The following is a 16,740-nucleotide window of genomic DNA, read 5'->3' on the forward strand; positions in this document are numbered from 1 at the left end:
TCCGAAAAAACGCAAAGATAAAGACAGAGACAGGCCGCTAAGGTCCAAAACTGCCGAAGATGCTTCTCCTAAGCCAGTCACCAGTTCATCGGTACTCAGTGAGGCGCTTTCGCAGCCCCTGATACCTGCTACTTCTGATTCGCAGGCCTCTACTGAGACCCATTCAGAGTCCGGTATGCTGTGAGATGCTTCAACTGTGGAACCCGCAGATGTCTCTACCTTGGATGGGTCCGGAGCTCCTGTGCAGGCACCGGCTTCTGAGAGTGTATTCAGGCCTACGGACCTGCATATTAAACTGATGCCTCCTTCTTTACTTAGGCCTAAATCTCGATCCATGCCTAAAAAAATGACGCCCAGGCCACATGCTCAGGCCTCTATGCCTAAAAAACAAATGATAAGAATGGCTGAAGATCTAATAACTCTAATCAGGGGTCGCCAACCCTCCCCCCCTTCTAAGAGGCCTAGGACTGAAGTTGATTATGAATCTTCTGATCAGGGTTCTGTTTTTTCTGATTCTTCTGATGATCAGGATTTGCCCTTATCTACGTATGAAGATTCTGATGCAGAGGATTCCATTCCCTTTGCTTCCCCTCCTGAGGATTTTTCTTTTGGGGAAACCTTACATACTGTAAGGGAGCATTTCCACTGGGAAAGCCAGGATTTTTCTGATTCAAAAAAGAGGCTTAGGGATTTCCTTCTCTTACCTCAGCATAGGCCTTTAGCTATTCCTCCTGTACTAGACATTGTTGATGATGCTTTTTCGGAATCTAGTTTGGCCCCTGATTCTCTGCCTCCTGCCCCCAGAAAACCTGACAGATACTACAGGGTTCCTGAGTCCCACAAGTTCCTTTTTAAAAATCCTATTGCAGATCCAGAGACTATTTCACAGGGTCCCAAGGGCATTAAAGCTTCTACTGCTAAAAATCCTACCCCTTCTGATAGAGACTCCAGGGCGCTGGATAGATGGGGTAAGAAGGTTTACACTTCTGCAACCTTGGCCATTAAGGCTTTAAACTGCCAGTTTCATATGTTAAAATATCAGCAACATGTTACTGGACTGCTTAAACAGAAAATTATGTTGATTCCTGACTGTGTGGAAAATAAAGAATTGCAGGATTTAATGCATTCTGCTAAACATGCTTTGCAATGTGATTTTGATTCATTAAAGGCCTCTTGCAGGGCTGCTATTACTGGGTCTGTGCTCAGAAGGCATGTTTGGCTCAAGGAGCAATCTTTGCCTGATCATGTTAAAGCTAAATTGTTGGATGCTGCTTTAAATCAGGACGGCCTGTTTGGCAACAAGGCTGAGGAAGTTCTTAAAAAGATGGAAAATAAATCTTTAACAGTTCGCATAGATTTAGCTTTTTTACAAGTTCAGCCTTCCAGATTCAGTAGGCACTGGCCCCTCTAAGAATTGGTTCTTTCCAGCCCCTTCCAGGTCTTCTCAAGCCAAACCCAGACACAGCAAAAACCCCAGGTTTCAGTCCCAGGGGACACACAGAATTAAGCAGTGGGGGGGCCTCCACTTCCAAATCTGGGAATAATAAGACCCCCTCCCCCCATGGTAAACTGTCTCAGTGACTTCTTTTTAAAATTTTCAAGCACTTATCAACTGACTGCCCCTTTGGGGGGAAAGATTGCTCTTCATGCAAAGAATTGGGAACTCATTACTCAGGACAAATGAGTTTTAAATATAGTGTCCCAGGGATACAGATATCACTTCCACACGTTGCCAACACCAAGCGGTTGGCCAGACCTACCCCCAAATCAGTGGGCAGAGGCCCAAAAACAAGTACTTTCTCTCTTAAGCACGGGGGCTATTCAGCTGGTACCAGAAGAGGAAAAGGGACAAGGTTTCTACTCGAGACTTTTTCTGGTACCCAGAAAAGGCAATTCATGGCGTCCTATCCTGGACCTGTCTACTCTAAACACCTTTGTGGAGATTCCAAAATTCAAGATGCTGACTCTTCACCAATTACTTCCTATGCTAGGCAAAAATGCCTGGTTGGCAACACTAGATTTAAAAGAAGCATACCTGCACATCCCAGTCAGGGAATCTTGCAGAAGATACCCCATGCTTCAAAGCAGACTACACGCACTATCAGTTCTCTGCACTGCCCTTTGGCTTATCTACTGCACCCAGGGTATTCACAAAGTGCCTAGCTCCAGTTATTGCAGGAAAAGAAATATTCAAATATACCCATACCTGGACGATTGTCTAATTCAGGCAGAAAGCCAGGAAATACTTTTGAATCATCTGGCCTTTGTACAAAGGGTTCTAACTTGTCTGGGGTCCACCATAAATGAAAAGAAATCACACCTGGTACCCTGTCAACAAATTATATTCCTGGGAGCAAGCTTGAATACAACTTCCCAGATGGCTTACCTCATGCCAGAGAAATAAATTCATCTGACAAACTACTTCAAACAAGTGGCCACAAAATCCCTGCTATCCACAAGACAAATACTGCAAGTCTTGGGGTTCATGGCCTCCTGCATTCTTCTAATTCCATATGCAAGACTGCATATGAGGAAACTACAGTGGTATCTAAAATGCCTATGGTGTCAACATTCTCAAGACTTGGAAACAATGATTCCTATCATACCTTGCCTACGCCTAGTGTTCCTTTGGTGGGCAGTGGCCTGCCACCAAAACAAGGGGCTACCTTTCACACCACCCCCTGCTGCCTAAATCCTAACAACAGATGCATCAGACTATGCATGGGGGGGCTCACCTGGCAGGGAAGTGCATTCAGGGCAAATGGAACCCAAGACAAATGCACCTGCATATCAATCAAAAAGAAATGTTAGCTGTACAGAATGCTCTGACAGCCTTCAAGGACCACATGCTTCCAGGACAACTAATGGTAAAGATGGACAACACCACTGTTACGTGGTACATTAAAGTGCAGGGGGGTACACATTCTTACCCCCTCTGCAGACTAGCCATGGCATTGTGGAACACAGCCTTGAGCTACCAAGTGCACCTACAAGCTCAATTCCTGCCAGGAAAATTAAATACACTGGCAGACGGACCAAGCAGAAACCTCATGGACCCACACGAGTGGAAAAGTACAGTTTTGTACCTACCATAAATGTAGATGTTCGAGTGTTCACCCTGCTGCAGTCATTACACTTGGGTTATCCTGTCGTCAGGCGGTCCCACAGTCAGACGGATTTCCAAAGTCTTGGTCCAACGTTGGCTGCTGTCGCCTCATCCCTGACATCAGTATGCCAGGGGTACATATACTGCAACCGACGCCATTATCTTCAGTTTTTTTGCCCCAGATGTCAGGTGCCCCCAAAGAGGTGATCAAAATTAGTACCAAATGGTGTGAACACTGTACAAACACAAAATCCCTTCAGCTATAAGCAAATACATCAGTAAGGTATAGTAGAGATTTAGCCAAAAGATCAGAGGGTTGGAGGGAGGGTAACCTGGACTGCAGCAGGGTGAACACTCGAACATCTACATTTATGGTAGGTACAAAACTGTACTATGTTCATCGTGTTACCCTGCTGCAGTCATCACACTTGGGTTGAGTCCCAAAGCTAAGTCAGGGTGGAGGTATCATAGAGGGTTAGTGGAGGCAATGAGGCCCTGCAGAATTGCAGTGGCGAAGCCTGCCCTGGACTTAAAATAAAGAGGTAGGTGATAGTGTTTGGTGAAGGTGTGTACTGAACTCCAAGTTGCAGCTTCTAAAATTTCCTTGGTAGGGACCCCTCTGAGAAAGGCTGTAGAGGTAGCTGTTGCCCTGGTAGAGTGGGATCTAATGGTAGTAGGAACTGGTTTCCCATGATGGGTATAACAGAACCGCATGCAATGGCCTATCCATTTAGAAATGATTTGTTTGGACATAGCCCTCCCTTGAGAAGCTGTAGCATAGGATACAAAGAGATGGTCAGTTTTTCTGAAAGCCTTAGTTTTGTCCAAGTAGTAACGAAGCTGCCTGTGAATGTCCAAGGAATGCAAGAGTTTCTCACCTTTGTTCTGTGGATTGGGAAAGAAGGTGGGTAGATGGATGGTTTGATTTAAAGCTACACTGGAAACCACCTTAGGCATGAAGGAAGGATTAGTTCGTAGAGAAACTCTGTCTTGATGGAAAATGAGGAAAGGTTCCACTGCCATTAGTGCCTGTAATTCTGAGACTCTCCTAGCAGAAGTTATTGCCAGGAGCAGGGCAGTCTTCCAAGATAGGAACTGAAGGTCTGCAGAGAAAGCTGGTTCAAAAGGAGGTAACGTTAGTTTTTCCAGAACAAAGTTGAGGTCCCATGTTGGTGTAGGAGCTCTTCTAGGTGGTCTAATGTTTTTTGCCCCTCTGAGGAACTGCTTTAGAAGAGGATGTGAAAATAAAGGTGGATTCGTGTCATAGTGAGCTGAAATAGCTGAAGCATGGATTTTAATAGAGGAGAAGGAAAGTCCTTTGTGCAACATCTCTGCTAAGTACTGCAGAATGTGAGGCATATGAGGCTGAGTTGTGTCTTGGCCTTTAGCTTGGTTCCAGGCAGAAAACCTTTTCCATTTGTCCGAGTAAGCCTTCCTGGTGCTTGGCCTCCTGGCTTCCAGAATAACATCGAGAACTGCTTGTGAAAGAGGGGCTGTTTGAATGTTTAAAAGATTCGCCATGCAGCCAGGTGTAAGGTTTTTAGCTGGCTGTGTAGAATCTGTTTGTTTTGCTGCGTGAGCAAATGAGGTATTTGAGACAATATCCATGGTGGGCTGTGAGCCATATTCTTCAATAGCGGGTACCAGTGCTGGCGTGGCCAGTCTGGGGCTATGAGAATCAGTCAAGGTTTCTCCTTTTTGATCTTCAAAAGAACCCTTGTGAGAAGAGGTAATGGAGGAAAGGCATATCCTGTCAGGTTTTTCCAATTGAAGGAGAGATCGTCCACTTTCCAAGCTTGATGGTGGAATGTCCTTGTACAAAATTTTGTCAGTTGGTAGTTTTGAGGACTGGTAAACAGGTCTATATTTGGTAGGCCCCATTTTTGAGTTATCATTGTAAATATTTGTGGGTCTAGCTTCCACTCATGGGGATCTTTGATGTTTCTGCTTAGGTCGTCTGCCAATGTGTTTTTCTGTCCTGGCAAGAATTGAGCTTGTAACTGGACTAGGTAGGCCAGAGCTGTGTTCCATAAGATTATTGCTTGTCTGCAAAGAGGGTAGGAATGTGTGCCCCCTTGTTTGTCTATGTACCACATTACTGTGGTGTTGTCCGTCTTTATTGCAAGTTGTCCTGGATGTAGAAGATCCTTGAAGACTGTCAGAGCTTTCTGTACAGCTAGCATCTCTTTTTGATTTATGTGCAGTTTTCTTTGTTCTGCAGTCCATAGGCCTTGAATGCATTGCCCTGCCATGTGTGCCCCCAGGCATAGTCTGAGGCGTCTGTTGTGATAGTTTGCCTGGTTGGGGGCAAGGTGAAAGGCTGACCCTTGTTGAGGTGACATGCCTGTGCCCACCATAGAAATTCCTGTTGAAGGCAGGGAATGAGAGATATCACTGTGTCCAAGCTGTGGCTGTGTTGAGACCATACACTTTTTAGGTACCACTGTAATTTCCTCATATGCAGTTTTGCAAATGGTATTATCAGAATGCAAGATGCCATGAAGCCCAAAGCCTGCAGAATTTTTCTTGCAGTTAATTGGGTCTTTGTTGCCATTGTCTTGAAATATTGAGTCAGTTGTAGTTGTTTGTCTGGTGTAAGATAAGTCTTCTGGGCCATTGTGTCCAAGCTGGCACCCAGGAATGTCATTTTTTGTGAGGGTACTAGTTTTGACTTCTTTTTGTTTACTGTGTACCCCAGACAATTTAGTAGATGCTTCACAAAAGCCAGATGATGTAAGAGAATGTCTTTTCTTTCTGCTTGGATGAGGCAGTCGTCCAGGTATGGATATATTTGAATTCCTCTTTGTCTGCAGTATGCAATTACTGGTGCCAGGCATTTTGTGAAAACTCTGGGTGCAGTAGATAAGCCAAAGGGCAGTGCAGAGAATTGGTAATGGGTTGAACCTGCAATGAAACGGAGGTATCTTATGCAACTTTGTCTGATAGGGACATGCAGGTATGCCTCCTTGAGGTCCAACGTTGCCAGCCATGCTTCCTTGCCCAACATGGGAAGTAGCTGCTGTAGTGTTAGCATCTTGAATTTTGGGACTTGTAGGTAAGTGTTTAGAATTGAAAGATCCAGAATTGGTCTCCAAACATTGTCCTTTCTGGGTACTAGAAAGAGCCTTGAGTAAAATCCTTGGCCTTGCTCTTGAATCGGTACCCGTTGAATGGCTCTCATGGCCATGAGAGCTGTAATTTGTTTTTGAGCCTCTGCCCTTTGATTTAGTGGCAGGTTTGGCATTCCTCTTTTCATTGGCAAGGTGTGAAAGTGGAATCTGTATCCTCGTAAAATTATGTCTAGGACCCATTTGTCCTTTGTGACCATGTGCCAGTTGTCTGCAAAAAGTGCTAGTTTTCCCCCCAAGGGGGCTAACAAAAGAGCTTTGTTTGACCAGTTGAGGTGCAAGTCATTGAGTTTGCCTTCTGGTGGGTTGAGACCTGTCTTCTCCTCCTTTCTGGGTTGGAGTGCCCCATTGGCGAGGTTTATACTGGGCTTGTGGTTGTCCTCTGCCCCTTGGGCACTTGTATTTATCCCTCTGAGGTCTGTCAGTGGCTGGAAAGGACCAATTTTTTGTTGGCCAGTTTCTGCTGAAGCGAGGGGGTTGTACCTGTAGGAAATCTTTGACTGTCTGCATTGATTTTGCCTTATCTTCCATTTTCTTTAGCACTTCTTCTGCTTTAATTCCAAAAAGAACATCCTGCTGTAAGGGTGCATCCAGTAGTTTTGCTTTGACATGATCAGGTAGACTTTGTTCCTTTAACCAGGCATGCCTACGTATAACTGATCCAGTGACAGCTGCTCTGCAGGAGGCCTCCAAAGAATCAAACCCACATTGTAAGTTTGCCCACCTGCTCGGTGGCGTGCAACAAATCCTGTACTACTTTCAATTCAGATTGTTGGGGAAGGGAGGCTATCTTTTGTTTTAACTGAGAGATTAGAAACTGCTGATACTTGAGCGTATGAAATTGGCAATTTAGTGCTCTCATAGCTAATGTGGCTGAGGTGTAAACCTTTTTCCCCCACCTGTCTAGTGCTCTTGAGTCCCTCTCAGAAGGTACTGGGTTTTTAGCCATGGATGCCTTAGCCCCCTTGGGACCCTGGGAGATAGTCTCTGGGTCAGCTACTGGGCTTTTGTAAAGAAATTTGTGGGAATCAGCCGGTACTCTGTAGTATGTCAGGCTTAGCCAGAGCAGGAGGTAGAGAGTCTGGGTTGAAACTGGATTCTAAATAGACATCATCCACAATATCCAAAACAGGTGGGGTGGCTAGAGGTCTGTGTTGGGGGAGTAAAAGAAACTCTCTGAGCCTTTTCTTGGAATCAGAGAAATCCTGACCTTCCCAGTGGAAATGTTCCCTCATAGTGTGTAAAGTTTCCCCAAAAGAGTAGTCTTCAGGAGGGGAAGCTGAGGGAATAGATTCCTCAGCATCAGAATCTTCATAAGGAGAGTAGGAATAGTCTTGGTCTTCAGAAGAATCCGAAGAAATAGACAGTTGCTCAGAAAGAAGCAGAATCTTCTTCTTGTCTAGGCCTTTTGTCAGGAGGAGGCTGTGAACCCCTGATAAGAGAAATCAAATCTTCAGCCATTTTGAGCATCTGTTTCTTAGGCATAGGGCCTTGAACAGGAGACTGAAGTGTAGTCTTTTTAGCTTTAGAAGGAGTCTTAGACTTAGAAAACGTTTTGACTGTGAGAGTCGTTGGTCTGAAAACGCCCTCAGAAACCGATGGTGTTTCTGAAGCACCGACATCCTTAGAAGGTATGTCGTCGTAAGGGCTTGAAGTAAAAGGCTGCGTCGGCCTAGTACATTCCGTCAAAATATCCGTAGCGGCCTCGGGTTCCAGGACTGCGGTAGTCAGGGGCTGCGTCGGAGCCTCACTGATAACCGGAGACCGGATCAACCGAGTCCTCGGAATCGGGTTTAGGCCTTGGCTGTCGGTCCTTGTCCCTGCGTTTTTTGTGCATGCCGGTAGTCGGTAGCTCCGACGGCATGTTATAGTTAAATTTTCTACCAAAAAAGTGTCGTGCGAAATCAAATCGCCTTTTAATAGTACGCTTATTAAACCTAGCACAAAAACGACAAGAAGTGACGTCGTGATCAGGGCCTAGGCAAGGTATGCAGTAAGAATGAAAATCCTTATGAGGTATTTGCTTCCCACAAGAAATACTATTGTTAACTTTTTCTGACATCGGTCTGAGGCAAGAAAAGTTTCCCCAACGGGGTACTTAGCTTTATAGAAGACTTCGGTCTGAAATTTGAATTCGACAATCTCAGGAGTCAGCCAACCGGCACTTGCGAACTGCTTCTGCTTCGGGCACCGCGCGGCAAGAAAGACTGAAGATAATGGCGTCGGTTGCAGTATATGTACCCCTGGCGCACTGACGTCAGGGATGAGGCGACAGCAACCAATGTCAGACCAAGACTTTGGAAATCTGGCCGACTGCCTGACGACAGGATAACCCAAGTGTGATGACTGCAGCAGGATAACACGATGAACATCTGGAACCAAGGATTTTTAACATGTTGACAAGCAAGTGGGGGAGCCCAGATATAGACCTGTTTGCCTCTCCCCAGAACTACCAATTGGACAAATTTTGCACAAGGACTCCCCACAAACAAGCCTGGAAAGTGGATGCTGTGTCCTTCAGCTGGAAAAACCTATCAATCTATGCCTTCCCCCCTCTGCCCCTGCTGTCCAAAGTACTACTAAAAATCAAACAGGACAAACCAAGGATGATTTTGATTGCTCAAGACTGGTACCCCCTCCTGCGCAGTGTGTCACGGTTATCTCCATGGCACCTGCCTCAGACCCCTTCCCTGCTGTCTGAGCAGGAGAACCAGATTATGCACCCTCAGCTTCTAACACTGAACCTTGCAGCCTGGCTAATTACTTAATCTCTCCTTTACCATCCTTCAGCAAACCTGTGATGGATATCATTTTAGAGGTAATGAGGCCTAGTGCTAGATAATCTCATGCGGAAAAATGGAAAAGATTCTGTGCCTGGAACCAGTCTCAAGGGATGAGCACAGCAGTGCCCAGTTTACCTCAAATTTTACAATACTTAACTGAGATGCTTCACAAGGGCCTGTCTTTTTCCTCCATTAAAATCCACACCTCAGCCATTTCAGCTCATTATAACATAGAACCGCCCCTCTTCTCTCATCCACTGCTCAAGCAGTTCCTCAGAGGGGCCAAAAATTTGAGACCTCCCAGGAGAGCTCCAACCCCAGCCTGGGACCTTAACTTTGTCTTGGAGAAACTAACTCTGCCTTCTTTCGAGCCAGCTGCTACTGCAGACTTAAAATTTCTTTCTTGGAAAACAGCTTTCCTTTTAGCAATCACTTCAGCTAGAAGGGTATCTGAATTACAGGCCCTTATGGCAGTGGAGCCTTTCATCATCTTTCATGCGGACAGGGTGTCCTTCAGAACCAATCCATCCTTCATGCCCAAGGTGGTATCCAGTGTGGCTCTTAATCAGTCCATTCATTTGCCAACCTTATTTCCCAATCCACAGAATAAAGGGGAACGGATACTGCATTCCTTCGATGTGCACAGACAACTTAAATTCTACTTGGACAGGACTAAACCTCAAAGGAAATCTGAACAACTGCTGGTGGCATTTGCTGCAGGGGCAGAAGGGAAGGTTATTTCAAAGCAAACCATTTCTAAATGGATAAGCCATTGCATTAATTTCTGCTATAAGCACCATGGAAAACCTATCCCCCAGGGAATCAGACCTTACTTTACCAGGGCTGCATCCACCTCTACAGCCTTTCTCAGAGGCATCCCTACCAGTGACATCCTAGAAGCTGCTACCTGGAGTTCTGTACATACTTTCACCAAGCATTATCATTTACCAATTTTCTCTAAATCCAGAACTGGCTTTCCCGCTGCAGTCTTGCAGGGCCTTATAGCTGACCCTAATGCTATCTAAATTCCTCCTCCCAACCATAGCTTTGGGAATCTACTCAAATGTAATGACTGCAACAGTGAAACACGAAGAACATAGTACAATTGTGTACACTTACCATAAATGTAGATGTTTGAGTGTATTCACTGTTGCAGTCCTGGTTACCCTCCCTCCAGCCCCCATCTTCTTTTGGTTATACCTCTACTTTCCTTTACTATGCTTAAAAGCCTTTTTGGTGTATTTGCTTTTTTGTTGGAGGTATATCTTTGTGCTTTTATATTTAATTGCTTCCCTTTAGGGGGGCACCTGACATCTGCGGCAAGAAAAACTGATGTAATGGCGTCGGCTGCATGTTTTATACCCTTGACGACCTGACGTCATTGGAAGAAGGGACAGCAACCGATGCAGGACCCAAGACATTGTTAATCAGGCCGACTGAGGGCTACCTGCAAGCAGATAACCCAAATGTAATGACTGCAACAGTGAATACACTCGGACATCTACATTTATGGTAAGTGTACACAACTGTACTTTCTTCTGATATCATATGTGATGTTTGCTTTGATTGTGCATCTTACCTTAACTTTGCTTGAAAGTAGAAGAAATATAGCCAGTGTAATAAGACTATCAGTCAACAGATGCTTCACATCACTGTAACACTGTAGTAAATGTAGTGAAAAATTGCTATGTAAGAAAAATATACTTGAATCAGAAGTCATCAACATGCAATTAGCCCTGTTCGTAAAGAGACCTGCACTTTATACCAGAATGCTGAAAACGAGTTGGAGAGAGCAGTATTACAAGGGGACATATTCACATGTTCATGCATTGTGTTTATTTCAGTCCCCAGCTGTATTGCTCACTGCATCTCTTGATTGGTTCCTTGTTGCTGGCTTGTGTGTGGGAGGGTGCCTGCATTTCCATAGCCCACACAGTTCAGAGCTCTCAGACAAAACGGCAGAGATTGAGAGAAGCTAATTGTACTGTATTTGGTTCCTAGTACTGCATCGGTAACTACAGCACCTCAGTCCAACTGCTTCCTGCCTACCTGGACAACCTAATCTTTTTTCCTACCTCATCCATCTTTGTGTACCATACACTGTGAAATGAAGATGCTTGTTATGTTTCTGCCAAAGTGCCTTTGTTTTCTAGCATCACTGTGCCTTAGTTCACCTGTGCCTTACAGACATTATGGGATTTTGCTAAGGAAAGGTAAGTATTGTTTGCTTTTTATGCAGTACAGTCACAGTCACAAGTGTTGCATAGGAACGCTATTTTACAGTCAGGTGTATGTAAATGTTTATTTCTATGACTTTAATGACAGGAGCCGAGTTGTTTTCTCCCATCACCGATGGAAGGCTCAAACACATTTATTTCATAACGGAGTATATTTTTTCTGGCCTGTATTGTGTATTATCTTCAGAACTTGTACTTTCAGTACAGATGAATATGCATTGATTTGCAGTTCAGCACTTGCTGACCCTCATAATATCTATGCCATTGTGATTTGTACATGTCAGTTCCATAAGAGGGGTTCATTTACAGTCATTGTCTCATGGGGTGAGATAGATGCTAGGGCACTTTTACAGTGTGCTTCTGTGAATGGAGTCAGTTTTCTAATGTGCTCCTTGTGCATGGAGGGGATTTGGATGGGATACCCTGGTGAAAGGATCTGCCTTGAAAGTTGCTACTGATTTACAAACTGTAAATGCTTGGGATGTATGGTGTGGATTTTGATCATTTCTAGAGTCTGTGTTTAAAAGGCTATGAAATTCAGGAAGACAAATTACAAACTGCCACTGACCAAGGGGCTTCCAGCTGTTGATGATGTCTGCTTTGCAAACTGCTGGTGCAAATCTAGTAAGGATCAGGATTAAACTGAAAGTGCTTAGGAGGTGAAAATATAATCCGTACATTTGTGGATGTTGGAAACATAAGCTTCTAAGGTCGATCTATTCAGTAAAATTCAGTAGAGAAATGAACTGGAGGATGGAAAGCCCTGATCTTGATATCTTAGCTTAACATGTGCTATTGTGGCGAACACACTGGTTCACAAGTTCTTTTCAGTGTCCTGCTGTAAGTGATTTAAGGAGTTTGTTATCCTTCTGTTCTTTACATGTGATGAAAAAAAAGAAAGAAAATAAAACTTCCAGTTTCAAAGCCTTTTTTTTTTTTTGTTTCCTTGGTAACATTAAGCTGATCTGTTGCTGTGGCAGCGGACAACCACTTAGCTATGTTGATGGTGAGGGTTCAAGATCAAGGGTCAGCTTGGTTGGTGAAAACTTGGCATTCACAGAACAGTTTGGGATGGGGATGAACTGCATAATTTGGTAAGAGCTACATGCCAGAATCAGAATTAAAAGACAGTCTGAGGAGGCATGTGGTTGCAGATGTGTGTTGTTTAGAGCAGAATGGGAGCACAGTTAATTAGAAAGTTAGAGAGGGTACATTGCTGGTATCAACTCTTGAAAACAGGTACTCAGTGCAGGTTGGGGCATGACCCTTTGACAGGAGTATGGGAACCTAGTTAGTTCTGGAAGGTTGGAAGGCATGTTATTGCTGTGGGAGGATGTCAACAGACCTAACCTTGGCAGGTGAGAGGACAGCATACTGGTGTGAAAGTTTGGGGGAATGGCAGCAGTGCTACCTCATCAGGCACAGAGGGCAGATTACTGGTATAATCTGCCATTTGAATGATAGGGTAGATAGTAGGTGTGGACAATCATAATCTAGGCTTCTTGGTCAGTATTTTATGTCTACCCAAGTTTTTAAAACAGTGTTATTTGCAGCATTTTCTGCCATAATAGTGCTGTTGGCAGTGGCATCTCTGTGACAGCACTGGCACTGTTAGCATTGTTGTCTGCCATAACTGGTGCTGTAGATTGCAAGGGTATAGCCAGACATACACTTTGTACTCTACTGAGTACATTTTCTTTCTGAGTATCATATCAGCATGGCTTTTTTCAGGTCATATTATATCTACAAATGTCTAAATGAATGCCTTTAACAACAGGTGCAATAATGCTAGTCTATAAAAACAATATTTTTATAGTTTGAGAGGGAAACAGCTGAAAATGTTACTTCTATTTATTAAGTGCTTGGAGGGCAGCATTCTGAGATATGTGTCCATTTTTAAGTGATAGGTGTCCAAGGGGGGTTAAGACTAAGAGCTTGGGGGGGGGGGGTTAACACTAAGAGCCTGAGAGTACAAAATGGAATTTGCAGCTATATCCCTGGTTGATAGTGCCACCTGTCTGCCAGAAGTGGGAGTTTTAGCAGTGTTGTCTGGCTTAAACGGTGCTGTTGATAGTGCCATCTGTCTGCCAAAAGTGTCACTGCTACCAACATTATCTGCCATGACTGGATGTTTAGGCAGTGTCATCTGTCTGCAAGCACCAGCTCTAAAAGTCAGCATTTAACATATACTGCTAAATCGGCTTTTCTTCCTCAATAATAACATAGTTCATTCTAGGCACCTGAATATAAGCAGATTCCAATTAAACTTCTGTTTCCACCTTGTCTTTCATGTCTTACAGTACACCTCCTTTTCTTTTCTACCATCTATCGCCTGTTACCTCAGTCCTTCAGTACACCTCCTTTTTCCCCTTTCCCTACTCAGTGAGTCCTCCATTTTTTGTTTTTTCTTTGTTGTCTTCTGAATGTGTATAATGCTTGCATTGTGCGACATATTCATAAAGTATTCTCATATTCTTTCTGCATCTGCAATCATATTTTTAAAAAGGGTTCTCATATTTCATTCTCAGTTAATTTCTTAAGTTTTGTACTCTGAACTGGTCTGAAAATGGTCCTTGTTGGTTTTGTCAGCAGCAAGATCATCAAAGCCTACTTTATTGATTCAAATGCTGTTTAAAATTAGAAATATAATCCCACTGGAGTTGCTTTTTTTCTAAAAAAAAAAAAATGTACAGAATTGGTTTTCCAAATGTAATGTACATTTTTATTCAATCATTCATTTTCTGATTACCATTTTAACCCACTTCATATTCACAGATGAGTTGGAGCCTATCTGAGCTCCTGAGCAGGGCAAAAGCCTATCACAGGATGGACACACACTCACACACACACACACACACACACACACACACACACACACACACACACACACCATGACATGCACGGGTCTATATTAGAATCTCGAAAGTTTAATGCCTCAAATCACTAAAGATCGAACTTTAGCGATCGAACCATTAAACCATCGAAATTCTACAAGACCCTGAAAAAATAAAAAACAACAAGTAAAGGGTGTTTAGGCAGGGGGGCAAACCCCCCTGCAACCCCCACACCCCCCCACTACTTAAATATACCAACTCCAAGGTCGCACTTTAATAGAGTATGGTGCGGAAAGGGATGATCTCCCTTTCCTGCACTGTAGCGCGATTTCAGAGTTGGTATATTTAAGTAGCAGGGGGTGCGGGGGGCACAGCCCCCCTGCTTAAACCCGTCAGGGTAAGTATTTGATGTTTCAAAAAATTTTTTTTCAAAGTTACGGAACTTCGATAATATGGTGTCAACCATATTGTATTCGATGTTTCGTAACTTTGAGATAATAATATAGACCCAACATGCACACCTTTGAGGATCTCCATTTTGCTTACAGCACATCTTTGGATGTGGGAGGAAACATGAGCACCTGGCAAAAACCCAAGAGACAGACGGAACATTTTGACTTCACACATTAGGCACCTGAGCTACTGCGGTGGTGGTGCTGCTGTAGCGTTGTCACCTCACAGTACGACGTTGTCCTGTTCGATTCTCAGCTAGAACATCTTCTGTGTGGCGACATGCGTGAATGGGCGTACGTTCGTTGAAGGTTGTGCATCAGAGCTGGCAACTCGGCACATAAAAATCTACTGCCAATCATTAGCGGACCGGAGTTCCACTGTGGCGACCTGTAACCGGGAAAAGCCAAAAGACACAACAACAACATTAGGTACCTGAGCTAAGAACCAAGCTGTGCAGCCAAGTGCTGTGAGACAAGAGTACTAACTACTGCCCCACTGTCCACCACAAATCTTTAGTCCTTTCAGAATCTGTTACATTTTTCTACAGCTGATGGATTTTGTGGCATGTTGTCAACCAGTAAAAATAAAACCAAACATTGTGTGCTAACTAGGAAAGTGGTTAAGTTGAATCAGTTTCCCCTATTGGAAAATGTGAAGATTTTAGTTTTTTTTTTTAAGGTTTCTCACCCTAAACATTATAACAGGTTTGTACCAAAAATAACTTAACCGTAACGGTATTTCCGTATGCTTAACATTATTTTAACATTTCCTCCAAAAATCATTTTTGCTAGATAACATTGTATGTAGCAGTGTTCACAATTTACAAAAGTTATTTTGTCTCTTCAAAAAAGTCAGATTTGAACTACGTGTAGTTTATTTGCAATTAAATTTATTTATTATTTATTTGTTCATTTATCAATTGTTTACTGGGAAAATCCAACTGGGACAGAGCCCATTTTCAGCGGAGACCCAGGGAAAAATGCTCCAGGTGCATATCTTTGGAATGTGGGAGAAAAATGGAGCACCCAAAGGAAACCAACATGAACAGAGGGAGTGCATGCAGACTCCGCACACAAGGCACCCTAGCTGAGAGTAAAAATGTAATCAAGATCTGTTATTTTAATGCTTGGAATTAGTACTGCCCTCAGCAGGTTTTTCCACATTAGAAATTATTTTTTATGTAACTTTATACAAATGCACCAATTTCAAAATTATTGAACACGGTTTATGTTTTAAAATGCTTATGTATCATCAATGAAGACGGCTGTCTGCTCAACAAATGATAATGGCACTTATAAAGCCTGTAATTATGATGAGATGGATATGTCCCACTAACAGTGATCTGTAAGTACCACTGTTAGTGGCAAGGCTTTTTGTGTTTTAACACTGGTACAATTGGTAGTGCTGAAAATGTACCAATACCATCCCTTTGGGCAGATGCCCTGTTGACATTGCTGTATGTAATCCATCACTAACCTGTTCGCAGTGCCATCTGAACAAGCACTAACACCGTTGGTATTACTAGCTGGTGTGCCAGCACTTGCTCTATTAGCATTACTCTCCATGTACTAGTATTGGTCCTGCTACCAGGGATGCCTGCATTCCAGCATCAGTACTGCTTTCAATGCTATTTGTCTTCCCTGTTATGACATATTTACATACATCTGTCATATTTACACATATCTGTCAGTAGATGGCACCTTGTAGCTACACCACCTGATTTGTTTCCCCAACACAGAATACATGTCCCAGATGAAGCCCTGAATACAGCTTAGATGACCCATGTTCGATTAGTGGCACTAGGTGGAAGAGGATGAGCTTAGAGAACCAACAGTAGTGCTCCCTCATCTTCATGGGGGAGATAAAGGCTGCTAGGCCTGTTACATTGACAACATGTAGAGATGGCTGGGTGTATCACTCATCTGTAAGGCTTACACTGGCTTGCACTATGTCAGGCATGGAATTCCTGTTTAGCTGTGCAGTAGGAGATGTGTGTGGGAGCATTCAAACCTCTTCCCCCAACCAAGCAGCTGCTTTGAGTCTGCAGGCTGCCTAACGGCTAGGCTACTGTTAAGGACCAGCAAGCCACACCTCTCCCTGTTGCCCGACTCTTACCACTGGCTAACTGAATGGGTTGAAGAAGAATGAATGGATTGTAGCTCTCCAATAACCCAGAGATGTTTGGCTCCTACCCCCGCG

At 43.7% G+C, this 16,740-nt stretch overlaps 1 protein-coding gene across 3 annotated transcripts in view; it reads left to right on the forward strand.

The window, feature by feature from the left end:
* Positions 1-16,740, forward strand: part of NPDC1 (neural proliferation, differentiation and control 1) — a 788,102-nt gene that overhangs the window by 535,779 nt on the left and 235,583 nt on the right. The window contains exon 1 of one of the 3 annotated variants that reach the window (XM_044057823.1): positions 10,964-11,230. The exons of the other annotated variants lie outside the window; for them this stretch is intronic. Within the exon in view, the coding sequence (XP_043913758.1) occupies positions 11,125-11,230 (106 nt within the window). The 5' untranslated portion in view covers positions 10,964-11,124. Of the gene's footprint in view, positions 1-10,963; positions 11,231-16,740 lie in introns of those variants that run through there. 3 annotated transcript variants of the gene reach the window in all.

This window comes from Protopterus annectens, chromosome 16.part0 (genome assembly GCF_019279795.1).
Source record: "Protopterus annectens isolate FY-2018-M chromosome 16.part0, PAN1.0, whole genome shotgun sequence".
NCBI classification, from domain to species: domain Eukaryota; kingdom Metazoa; phylum Chordata; order Ceratodontiformes; family Protopteridae; genus Protopterus; species Protopterus annectens.